Source organism: Bufo bufo, chromosome 9 (assembly GCF_905171765.1).
Source record: "Bufo bufo chromosome 9, aBufBuf1.1, whole genome shotgun sequence".
Taxonomy (NCBI): domain Eukaryota; kingdom Metazoa; phylum Chordata; class Amphibia; order Anura; family Bufonidae; genus Bufo; species Bufo bufo.
Genome location: NC_053397.1, coordinates 92,351,368 through 92,364,514, shown reverse-complemented (window position 1 = coordinate 92,364,514; position 13,147 = coordinate 92,351,368). Strand labels below are relative to the sequence as shown.

The 13,147-nt window shown below is 47.0% G+C and overlaps 1 protein-coding gene across 13 annotated transcripts in view; it reads left to right on the top strand.

The window, feature by feature from the left end:
- The window catches only part of CFH (complement factor H), a 1,589,177-nt gene that overhangs the window by 560,173 nt on the left and 1,015,857 nt on the right, over positions 1-13,147 (top strand). For 3 of the 13 annotated variants that reach the window (XM_040407283.1, XM_040407282.1, XM_040407281.1), the window contains exons 24-25: positions 9,953-10,123; positions 10,221-10,430. The exons of the other annotated variants lie outside the window; for them this stretch is intronic. In XM_040407283.1, coding sequence (XP_040263217.1) covers positions 9,953-10,123; positions 10,221-10,430 — 381 coding nt within the window. The remainder of the gene's footprint in view (positions 1-9,952; positions 10,124-10,220; positions 10,431-13,147) is intronic. 13 annotated transcript variants of the gene reach the window in all.

Below are 13,147 nucleotides of genomic sequence, written 5' to 3'. Positions count from 1 at the left end.
CATGACGAGCCCTGAAATAGATGTTAAACTCAAGACACCTAAGCACCAAATGCCGTAGCAATGACAAAACCGGGAGGGAAGAGGAAAAAAGACTGTTAATACCATAAACCACCGACAGATTATCCGTCCAAAACGAAACATGTCTATTGGATAAACTCCTACCCCAAAGCTCTACCGCCACAATAATAGGGAACAGCTCTAGCAACGTGAGGTTCCGGCACAACCCGGAGGAAGACCACGACACCGGCCATGAGGCAGGCACACCACTCGTTCCCAAAAATGGCGCCGAAACCACAGGATCCCGCGGCATCGGAAAACAGACACAATTCCGAATTAGGGACCACTTTGGACATATAACACGTATGCCCATTAAAAGCAAGCAAAAAAGATCTCCAAACCTTTAAATCATCTTTCAGGGACCTAGTAAGCCTGATATGATGACTAGGGGCTTTAACACCACACGAAGCCAACGACAAATGCCGTGCAAAAACCTGCCCCATGGGCATCACTCTGCACGCAAAGCACAGAAGACCTAACAAGGACTGAAGCTGAAGCAGAGTAACCTTCCTAACTGCTAGGAAACCATCAATCAAGCCAAGAAGCTTCTGAAGCTTCTCGGCGGGAAGTCTAAAGACCATCTCTATCGTGTCAATCTCAATCCCCAGGAAAGACAAACGTGTCACAGGACCCTCCGTTTTCTCAACCGAAATGGGAACCCCAAACTGAGACATCCTCGTCAGAAAGTTGTCCAACAGGAATCGACAACCGCCCTCCGGACCAGGGGAAACAAACAGAAAGTCATCTAGGTAATGCAAAATAGATGTAGACCCAGTGTCGTAACGAACAACCCATTCCAAAAAGGATCCGAACATCTCAAAATAATGACACGATATAGAACATCCCATTGGGAGACACGTGTCGTAGTAAAACAAACCATCTACGCGGCAACCTAGCAAATGAAAACAAGGTGAACCGGAAGGAGGCGGAACGCCGATTCTATGTCTGATTTCGCCAAGAGAGCCCCCCTACCGGCTTCCCTAACCAACTCTACTGCCCTGTCAAATGACACATATGACACTGACGAATCCTCCGGGGTAATGGCATCATTCACAGACGAGCCCTTGGGATAAGACAGATGGTGTATCAACCGAAACTTACCCGCCTCCTTCTTAGGGACTACCCCAAGCGGAGAAACCCTCAGGTTGGGGAAAGGTAACTCAATAAACGGACCCCTCATACGCCCCAATTCCACCTCTTTCTCAACTTTCTCCCTGAGAACATCTGGGAAATCACGAGCAGACCTCAGATTATCTGACAAAACCGGACAACGACTCAAGATAAACGGGATAAAGAACCCCTCTGAAAACCCCGCCCTCAGCTGCTCAGCCGCCTGCCTATTGGGGTAACTGTCTAGCCAGGGGGACATCTCTGCTACGCTCACCGGAGTTCTTAAGCAAACCCTGCTCGCCCGGTTTGGGGGGTCTAATGGGAGGGCGGGAGCACTTATTGGCTGAATGGGGGCCACCACATGCGGAGCACTCATGCTTTAAATCTACACAACCCCGCAAACCTGCAATTACCCTCATTGAACAACCAACATGACCCTGGTCGGCGGACGGCCACCGGGCCCGGGGAAGAAGACCCCCCTGGTCCAGCGGCCACCCCCGAAAAGGGAGGAGGTTTCTGCCCCACCATCAACCTAAGCCAGACATCCGTGGCCTTAACACCCCAACCCAAATCCGGCTGCAATGCTAAGCGGCGCCTAAACTCCTCATCATAACGCCACCATGTGGAGCCACCGTGGCTTTTATAAGCGCTGTAAATGACGTCCTGGTATATAAACAATTCCGAACAGCGTTAGGGGTGGCGCTGACCCATGACACAACCCAAAACCGCAAAGGCTTGCAACCAATTATTCATTGTCTTTGCCACTTTTGGTCTTCGTTCATAGGGCTTCTCCGGGAAGCGCCTCTCCTTGTCCACCGTGTGTTGGTCCACAGATATGAGGGACCAGATATCTACATACTGATTGGCCCAAACCTTCTCCCTAACAGCCTCCTCTAAATGGGCTCCTAGCGAGCTAACTCCACAGAAACAAGAATCCTTATAAACACTAGCTAATGCTGGCACCGGCTTGACTGGGGGAGGAGGTGGGGGGGTTGGCTGGCTTAGCGGGGGCTGACTAAACTTCTCCAACAACGCTTTTAACAACGCTGCTGTATCAGAACCCCCACTGCCCGATCCCCACGCCCCCGTGAACTGGTACTCACCGGACGTAGAAGGAATCTGCTCCGCCACAGGACTCGGCGCAGCAACTTCAGGTTGTGGAAAGGTCACTGGAACCAGGCTATCGACCCTGGAAGAATTGGCTAGGCATCCACCTCTTGCGTGTCTTGTGCAAAACCCGACCAGACTCTCCTGAAGCAGCGGAGGATCCCTCAGAGGAGGATGGGGACCGCCACCTAGAAGATCTGGAGCGTCTACTCCACCGCGAATCGCCAGACCGGCGACGGCACTGACGCCTACGCGATCCCCGCCGACTCCGCCTCCGGCTCTCAACAGAGGAGGATGATGAATCAGATCCAACTCTGCGCCTGTGTGACCGCCTAGTGACAGAAGGGGTGGCCTGAGGCTGCTGAATGGGGGCCCCCGCAGAAGCTACCTGAGGAGCACTCATAGTAGCACCCAGAGAATCAGGCAAGTTCACAATGCCCCCCACCAGGGCAGATGACACAGTGGGTACGTCTGCCCCTTGCTCAATAACTGCAGAGGGGGTTGGGAGAGGTGGGGGCTGAGAACTAGGGGGGTTAGGTGGCGAATCCCCAGAGGGAGGGCTGCTAACATTCGCCCCCATACTAAAATCATGTACTTCGCGCCGCACTGCCGGCAAATACACAGCAACCGGAAGTGCAGGCACCGAAACCGGAAGGGGCGGAGCTACGGCCGACACAGCAGAGAATCGCTGGCCAGCCGGGATCACAGCTGCACGCACCGTGCTTAAGGTACGCAGCGAGGGAGGGGGAGGGCTATGCCCAAGTCTAACAGGGGGGCAGCTATTCCGAGAAGACCGCCGACCCCCCGAATAAGCTCCAGAATTAGGGGGCGTCTCAGAATCGCCACCGGCGGTCACAGCAAGGCCAGGGGCAGACGGCAGGGGGGATCCAAGGCTGCAGAGAAATGAACGCAGCCAGTCCTCACCCCCCTCCGCCATACGGGCCATAAACATATCCCTCAGGGGATCCATGCCTCTTGTCAGACGGAACGCTGATCTTACCAGACACACAGCGCTTCTGCAAAGAGGAAGAGGGAGGGGACGCAGAGCCTTATTATACTCAGCAGCACGCCCCTTCCTGCCGGCAGGATGCTACCATTAACCCCCAATGCACCAAAACCTTAACCCAAACGAATGGGACCCTATAACAAGGATAGGGAACCTAGGAAAAGGGAGGGGGGACCCACAGTCCCTGTACACCCTCCCAATATGGTCAGGTGTCCACCAGAAAGTCAATGGGGGACGGATCCGTTTGCAATTGCACCATATTGTGTCAACGTCAAACGGATCCGTCCCCATTGACTTGCATTGTAAGTCTGGACGGATCCGTTTGGCTCCGCACGGCCAGGCTGACACCAAAACGCTGCAAGCTGCGTTCGGGTGTCTGCCTGCTGAGCGGAACGGAGGCCAAACAGTGCCAAACTGATGCATTCTGAGGGGATCCGCATCCACTCAGAATGCATCGGGGCTGTACGGATCCGTTCGGGGCTGCTTGTGAGAGCCTTTAAACGGAACTCACAAGCGGAACCCCGAACACAAGTGTGAAAGTAGCCTTAGCCCAACACTCACCTAGGGACGACCGCCTTAAGAAGGCACCTGGCCTCCTATCACCGAGCCCAGTTGGAGCAACACCGTCAGAATCCACAAACTCACACTCCCGGAGCTCACCGTCCTGCCTTCTCCTTCTCCTCTCTCCTCCCAGTTATCCTCCATACTCCACTTCCACCGTGCCGTCGTCGCGTTCATCTGGCAAAAGGCAGGCTTCCTTGCCCCAAATGTTCGAGCGAAAAAAGATGATGACGCCGGATAATCCTCTTGCCCAACGGCTGATCGCTGGCTTGTCAGAACTGCTAGCCCGCCAACTACTGCCATATAAACTGGTGGACTTGGAGGCCTTTAGAAAATTTGTGGCCATTGGAACACCGCAATGGAAGGTCCCCGGAAGGAAATATTTCTTCCATAAGGGCATCCCAGAGCTATATGGCCACATTCAGCGGCAAGTGAATGTATGTCTGACACACAGTGTCGGTACCAAGATACATCTGACCACAGACACGTGGTCTAGCAAACACTGTGTTGAGATGTGGGAGTATATGCTGTTAAAAACAGTTTAAACTCAGTTCTTGGCAAAAGCAACGCTCATATTTATTTTGAGCAAAAATAAAGCTATAGAAAAACAAGGCAAAATAACAGCAAAATAAATGTTCCTCATGGGTCTTTGCAACTACCTTGGTAGCAGGTAGCTCCCCCAGTGTCCAGCTAACACTCTGAACTGAAAATGGATCCCCAGCACATTGCACAGGTGCTTTTAAATACACAAAACTCAGGTTCACAATCTTAAAGGGATGCACACACATTTTACATTTCCAAAAACAAATGTTACAAATGAAACATACCTCAACAGAGGAGCTTACCATCTATTTAAGATACATAACACAAAATAGTTATACTAAAATACAAAAAACACTCTGTTAACTGCAGCTCTGCCTCACCTGGACGAATCAGCTGCATGCATCTCACACTCTGTGATGCAAGTAAGGGGATAATGCTGTATGTCAATGTGAACAATGCCTTAGTCTGTCTTTAGAAATAATAGCGGATAGAGAGAGAGAGGTTTGCTGGCCAGCAAGAAAGTAAAAGCAGACAAGAAAGACATAGATATATACAGACAAACTAACCTATTCGACCCCTAACACACGGGCAGGGAAGGTACATAACTTTTACTGCCCACTGGGTGAACCTTCTGACGGCCGTCAAGCATTCAACCCGTGGCACCCATGTAGATTTGTTGTTACCGCCACGGATTGCATGCAGGCCTGCCTCTTCTTCTCCTCCTCCTACTCCATCCTCCGTCTCCTCCCCGGCTGACTCCTCCTTTTCCGCTGCTACCGTCTCTTCCGCTGCGCCCCCCCAAGATCCCCAGAACCTATTCGACGTGCTAGGTGAGACTTTGCCATGCTGTGCTGCGTCTGTTGTGCCTGGAAGCCAAGAGCCACATCGGTCCTGCACTCCTTTCAGCTTTGCGGTCACAGGCAGATCAGTGGCTAACCCTGCTCAATTTGACAGTTGGTAAAATGGTGTGCGACAATGGTGCCAATATGCTGAGCGCGCTGAAACAGGGCAAAATGACAGATGCCGTGCATGGCACACGTCCTGAACTTAGTCGTGCAGCGATTCGTTGCCAAATACCCCGGGGTCCAGAACATCTTGCGGCAGGCCAGGAAAATCTCTGGCATTTTAGAAGATCTTACACGGCCATGGCTCACCTTGCTGACATTCAGTGGCGACACCACCTGCCCGTCAGACATCTGATTTGTGACTGCCCGATGAGATGGAACTCCAACTTGTATATGCTTGATAGGTTGCTCCAGCAGAAACGTGCAGTTAATGACTACCTGTACGAACTCTGCGGCAGGACAGGTTCTGGGGAGCTTGTTTTTTTTTCACCGCGCATGCGCATATGTGAAAATTACATTGCCGATATTTCGCATTGAAAGAAATACTGAATGGAGATTGCAAATTCGAATAATACATCTGGTATGTCACTGTCCATGTTGTGGGACTATTTGTGCACTTCTAGTATGTATTTGGTGGCTGCAAATATGACCTGAAGGTATTCCAGGTTCACCGGCCTTTAAAGTGAATGATGCCTGCCGCAAACTTGCGGTTCGCGAACATTTGATCGCGTTTGCGAACCGTCCTGGCCGATGTTCGTCCATCACTAAGTATCAGGGTGTACCTGGTCTTTGGGTTGCCTTGCCTTGGGAGATTTGATGGAGAGTAACTTCTTAGGACACTGGTTAATCCAATGGTCAGGATCTCCACAGTAAAAACAAACTTCACGTCTGCGGAGCAGATCCCCTCGGGTCATGCCGACCTGCATGGGTTCTTCGGAAGAGACCTCAGCTCCGTTCCTGGGACAGACCTCAGGCTGGACCACCACCTGAGAAGAGAACTGTCGTTCCTGTCGTCTCTCTCGTTCCTGTCGTCTCATACAGGGTACCCAGGGCCTGAAAAAAAAACGACTGATGCTAAACAACTGGCGTCAGCTGGTAAAGAGAATGCCCACTCCTGGGGATCACCCTGTAATAGGGAAATTACAATGCCCACTCGTTGACTCTCAGAGCCGGAGGACAAGGGGCGCAAATGGAAATAAAGTTTACAATTCTCCTTAAAAGAATGAAACTTCCTCCGGTCTCAAGAGAAGGGTTCTGGAAGCTTAATCTGCGTCTCCATATGCGGACTAGAGGCGCGAGGAGTGGAAGAGCCTTGTCCTAACTCAAAAGAACGGAGCTTTTCCCCTAGCTCCTGCACCATGTGCATCAGGTTAGAAACGTGATCTGTCAAGGTCAGCAGAGGATTCATGATACAGTGGTTTGGTGGGACCTGTTATTCTGTAACGTTCGCGTACACACACAGGGGGGAGGGAAGTGACCACTGCGCTCCATCCTCACCCCTGGCCCTGCCTACTTGCCTCTCAAGTCCTAATGACAGGGAACAACTGGACGGAAATCCCTAGCTTGGAATAAGTGCAGGGAGGACAGACCAGACAAACAACAGAACGTAAACGGACCAAGTCAATACCAGGAGAGCAACGAAGTACAAATGGAGCAAGCAGAGAATAGTCAGGAGACTATTCATAAATACCAGGAGAGTCGTGAAGTACCAAAGGAGTCAGCAGAGGATCGTCAGGAGGAAGCCGGGGTCAGAATACCAGCAGAGCAGCAAAGTACACAAGGAGCAGGCAGAGGATCGTCAGGAAATCAACAGAAGGTAAGTACGCCAGGTCATACAAAATCACAGATGTAACCTAAATAACAGGCAACCTGTGGCCAGCAGGCTGCCTGACTAGCAGGGGTCATGTGATGTGGCCAGCGTCAAATGACTCACCCTGCTGCAAATGGCTGAGCACTGAGTGCCCAGCTTGGTGCTCAGGCTTAATCTGGTTGCTGGGGAACCAAAGACGCTGGCCGCGCTAAGGAGACGTGCGTGGCCGAGTCCGTCCCGCCCCCCATCACCTAGGAGACGAGGACGCTGCACGCGTCCTTGCTCCTGTACTGAGGTGGGGGGCCGTCGGCGCTGCGGAGAGTAAGCGCTCTGCCGGCGCCCTGTGACGATATAGAGGAGTTGGGGTAATATCACCATTTTTACCAGGGATATTCGGTCAGCTCTGGATAAAGGAAGTCAAAGCCACACCATCACCTTTGACCTCAATTTGCAGGTCTATCTACCGGCATAAGTATTGTTTTAGACCAGTTAATATCAAAACCCGAAACTGACCCAAAAGTATTACCTATCTGGATAAGTTTGGGAAGTACAGTGTTAGTGTGGTCTATAAAAAACAAAACATCTTCGGCGTATAAAGAAATACGGTCGTCTGGTCCCAGTATTCTAAACCCTTTAATCCTGGGGTCCTGCCTAACTTTGGCAGCAAGGGGCTCCATGTATATATCAAATATCAATGGAGAGAGAGGGTAACCATGACGGGTACTCCTACTCAACGGAAAACTCTCCGTCAAGCTCCCATTTATATTTAATCTTGCCCTAGGGGATCTATACAAGAGCTTGATCATATGAATAAATCCCATCTTTCCCAGAGCTTTCAATAGGAATCCCCACTCCACTCTGTCAAACGCCTTAGATGCATCCAGCGACAGGATGGACCGTGAGATATCCCCGGAAGACTGCATATTAACAAAGAACGATGCAGGTTATAATGCATACCCTTATTAGGAATAAACCCATTTTGATCGGGGTGTATAATTGCTATAATGACATTGGATAACCAGAATTTTTGAGAGTAGCTTCATATCTTTATTTAATAAGGAGATAGGCCTATATGACCCCATATCTAGTGGGTCCTTCCCCTTTTTCAGTATTAATGTTATTACAGCCTCAGTCATTGGTTCTGGGAGTCTACCCTCCTCGATTGATCTTGTAAACACCCTTAAAAAGGCGGGGAAGTATAACCTCCCCATATTTACGGTGGAATTCATATGGGAATCCATCTAACCAAGGGGAAGAATTTCCCACACAGGCCTTCAATGCAGCCTCTAACTCTTCTAGGAAGAGATCTAGTTTAATAATCTTTTTTTTTTTTTTTTTTCTTGATTGGAGATCACCTTCGCCAAAAGTTTCCCTGGTCTACCCCCTTCTGAGAAGTATTTTTGTCCCTTAATGAAAAGTCTCTGCTGAGCCTTTTCCAGAAGGAAATCAGCATACACCTGACTAGTATTCTGCATATTTTCCTTATTTCCCGCTGTTTTATTAGCAATAAACTCCTCCATAGCTACTGATGTTGCTTCTTTCAACTCTTTTTCCTTCTTATCATTTCTCTTTTTTAAATTTGAAATGTTTCTGATAAAAATTCCTCTTATAAAGGCCTTAAATGTATCCCAAACCAATTGTATTCTCGCTGTTAAAATTTGTGTCCCAAAAACATACTATCTCCTGTTTCAGCAATTCATGATTCTACATTATAGAAATTTAATGAGAATTCAATCTAAATGGAAGTCTTGCTTTATATTTGTTACCCTCCATAGTTCAATAACAAGGGGAACATGATCTGATACCGATCTGGTCTCGTATTTCATGGATTTTATACATCTCAGATAATTTTTATTTATCATGGCCAAGTCTATCCTTGACATTAAGTTTCCATATTTACTTATACAAGAATATACCTTTTTCCCCTCTCCAACCCATCCCCATACATCCATGTATCCTATTTTCCTGGCAATAATGTGCCACAGGGGAGCCTTGAGCTGGAGTGGGAATACCCCATGGAGATTCTATCAATTTCTGGATTCATAACACAATTAAAGTCTCCAGTGATTAACAAGAGCCTTTTAGGCCACTGATCTGCAACAGTTAGACAGTTGTAGTTAGACATTTGAGTACATGTACAGAAAAAGGGGGAGGTATATAAATAAACTCCAAAATACACAATCTACCATAGAGTTTCCTATATAAAAAAACAAATCTTCCTTGCTTGTCGATAGAGGATGCCTCACAGACAAGATCAATACTTCTATGCATTAGGACTGTAACACTTCTTGAATAACTAGTAAAGGTGGAGTGATAAGTCTGCGTGGCCCATCCCCTGCCGAGTTGCACAACCGACTCTTGTGTAGTGTGTGTCTCCAACAGACAATAGCTGGTAGCTGTCTTTGTACCTGATCAAACACCGCCAATCTTTTACTCTTATCCCCAAGACCTTTAACCTTCCAGGTGATAATTCTAACTGACATCATACAAACCAACTGCTTCCCACACTATAAGTTTACCTAACCCCTCCCATCCAAGGAGACGCATCGCAACCCATCCCATATTCCCCCACACTTTCTGATCTGCCACAAACTGTACAGATCTCTCACTTAAGACCACTCCTGCCCATCTCCCCCCCCACCAGAACAACAACTCAAGAATTAATCCTCATAAAAAAGGGACTAATTAAATATTGTTCCTCCGATCCAGCCAGTCCAACGCAGAGTTAGCGGTATCAAAAAAAATTGTTTCATCGTCAAATATTATTCGAAATTTGGCTGTATCATACCTTGCTTTAGAGCATGCATTCAAACTAACATTTTCAGTTTGTTAAGTATAATTATGAATCATTACAATAGCAATGCCCCTTTTCTTTGACTGAGTTCTGACAATCATTTAATTATTTCCTTTTAGAAAGTTGCAAGGCTCCAGAAATCCTAAATGGGTTTGTTAAAACAGAACAACAGGCCAGTTATGACTCCGGCTCATATATGGAATTTGACTGCAATGAAGGATATGTGATAAATCTCGCTATGAAGGTTAAATGTGAGAATGGTCAGTGGAGTAATCTACCAGTATGTTACAGTAAGTACCACATAAAACTTAGATATTTGAAAATGCAGAGAGTATGTTGTAACAGAACAAATTAAAAAAAGCTTTTTCCATTTTAACCTTCTTTCAGGTCCATGTAAAATCTCCCCAGAAGATCTCACTAAACATAACATTCAGCTACTTTCATCTAATGACCAAAAAACTATTCCTGATGAAAATTATAAACATGGCACAGAAAAAAGTGTTGTTTGCCTGTCAGGATTTAGACGATCGACTAACGCAGCTTTGGTGCTCGAATGTTATGATGGGAAATTTAGGTATCCAAGGTGCTTCTCTGGAAGTAAGTATAATTTATTGGTTTTAGATTAGAGATGAACTAATCAATTCTATCTATACGGAATAAGTCACAAATTTCCCAAAAAGTTTGGATTTTAACAAATCTTTTGTGATTTGTTTTTGGTGAATGAGAGCGAGCGCCTAGTATGCTACACTCTATTTCTAGAATGAAAATAGGTGAAAGGTCCAGCTTCTAAAAAGTAATTCTTTATTCCAGCGGTAAAATTTACATACACAGGACAATGGTGCACGATCTATGCGTTTCGGACCCAAAGAGGAATTCCCACCACTCATGAGACCAATTGTCGCCGGTATCGGTGCTTATTCGGAGAGATTCTGTGAGTGGATGGACTCCCTCCTCCAACTCCTTGTTCCATCTATCCCTGGTTATATCAAAGACACCAGAAGGGTCTTGCAATCCTTCACTGATTTTCAGTGGAATAGTGGTTATATTTGGATTACTAAGTCTCCTTATATACCAATATACCACATGATCAAGCCATAATAGCCCTTCAGGTGTACAGTAACTATACATCGATACTCCAGGAATTTATTTGTATGTCTGTAGATTTTCTTATGAAACATAACATCTGGAGTATCAATGGGAGCAAAATTCTCACCATCCATAGCTAACATCTACATGGCGTGGTGGGAAAAACTGTTCCTGTTTGTTGATTCTAACCCTTATTTCCATGCCATTAAATGGTATGGAAGATATATTAATGGCTTGCTGTTTGGGCAGATGATATTTCACATATATCGGCTTTTGAAAACTACCTCAATAGTTGCTTAAGCTCCCTCTCCTTTAGCCTACATTTTGATGTCAGTACTATCTCCTTTTTGGATCTCAGGTTTACAGGTGATGATTTAAATTCAAGAGTATGCTCCATAATGTATAGAAAGGAGACGGCAGGTAATACTACACTTCTGGCAACATCTTGCCATCTACCTCATGTCACACATAATATACCCAAGGGGGAATTAATTAGGGCGAAACGGAACTGCTCTGGCAGGGATACCCTTCTATTGGAGGCAGAGAGCATCAAACAGAGATTATGCCTGAAAAAATATACTGCACATTCCCCTAGATAGATGCTCCCTAGTTTTGACTAATGAGACATCATCAAAGAAACAAAAGGAACAACATGGGATGGAATCTAAACATAGTCAAGTTACTTTCGTTACACAATATAGTGAGGAATACCGGGATATATGTAAAATTATAAAACGGCACTTGCCTGTTCTAAACTTTGACAGAGATTGGAGCACAACAGTGGGAGATGGAATAAGATGAATAGCCCGCAAAGCACCCAATCTAGGTCAAATGCTCAGCCCGAGTTTGTTCCGTGAACGTCCTATTACAAAACCAACCTGGTTAAAACATAAAGGCAACTATAAATGCAGTCAGAATAAATGTATTTGCTGCAATCACATGCTAATGGGTAAAACTTTCACCTCTACCGCTAGTGAGAATATTTATAACATCAAGTCATATCTAAATTGTAATACAGAATATGCCGTTTATCTTATCACATGTACAGTGTGTAATCTCCAATATGTGGGATGTACGTCCAATTCAATTAAAACAAGAGTACGTAGACATATATCTGATATACCGCATCAAAAAAGCAGGAAATGTGTCTGCAGTAAGTACACACTTCGCCGCGGTACATCATGGTAGTGCATCCAACCTGATTGTTCAGGGAATAGAAAGGGTCACTGGACCAAGAGGTTTGCTGCTCCGGTCAATTCCACTAGCTGATGTTGGATACGATCCATGATAACTGGAAGTTGGGGCTCACTTTTCTGTAATGCTGCAGAACCCCAAGCAATCAGGCAAAGATTTGAACAAACGTGGATTTATTGAAAACACAGTAGTAAAGTCCAAGCCAGAAATCATACAGAAATAACGTAGTCCAAATGATAACCTCTGTGGGGAAACATCAGAGAAAAGCGGATGAGACTGTTTCCAGGGTCCGATCCAAGGCCATACACGGTGCAACTGTAGAGCAGAGACGAGGTTTCCAGAGGCATTCACTAGATGAAGACACACAGAGTTCATGCATGGATCAAACTTAGTGAATATGAACCAGCATACTCCCAGGTTGTAGAGACCACAGTGAGCATTGATCAGCTAGGGAGATCACCTTTTAAACACCTGCTGGCCAATCACAGAGTGCTGCTTGTCAGAACCTCATAGGTCATGCGATGATCCTACTCATTAGCACCTGTGCAGCAAATCCCTAATCCACTTAGAATTTGTGCACAGGTGCTTTACCTGCCAGTGGCCGACGTAGTGCAAAAGATGCACGCACACTCGGCCGCGCATTCCTTTGCGAATCACCCCTCGGACATGCACACGGACGCCCAACCGACTCAGCATGGTCCCGGGATCGCGCCAGCATGGACGCTGGAACGGAACCCGCAGGAGACACCGGAGGCAGGACCGGCAGCGATGTATTGCCATCAGCCCGGCAAGTCTGCCTCTGGGATCCCCGCGGCCCTCCCCTCCGGCGCCCATGCGGACTCTCCACCGTATATGCCTGCAAGGGAACCGGAACCGCAGACTCCCTTACAATCAGTGAGAAATACACTGCCCTTTTTATTTATTGCTATTCATGTATAGCTTAATTCTTAGTTTCTTTAATTTTCTGCACATATGGGGTTAATATTCTCTTGGGAATCTGGTCTGATCTTTTTTCCCACCCCGGATGAACCACG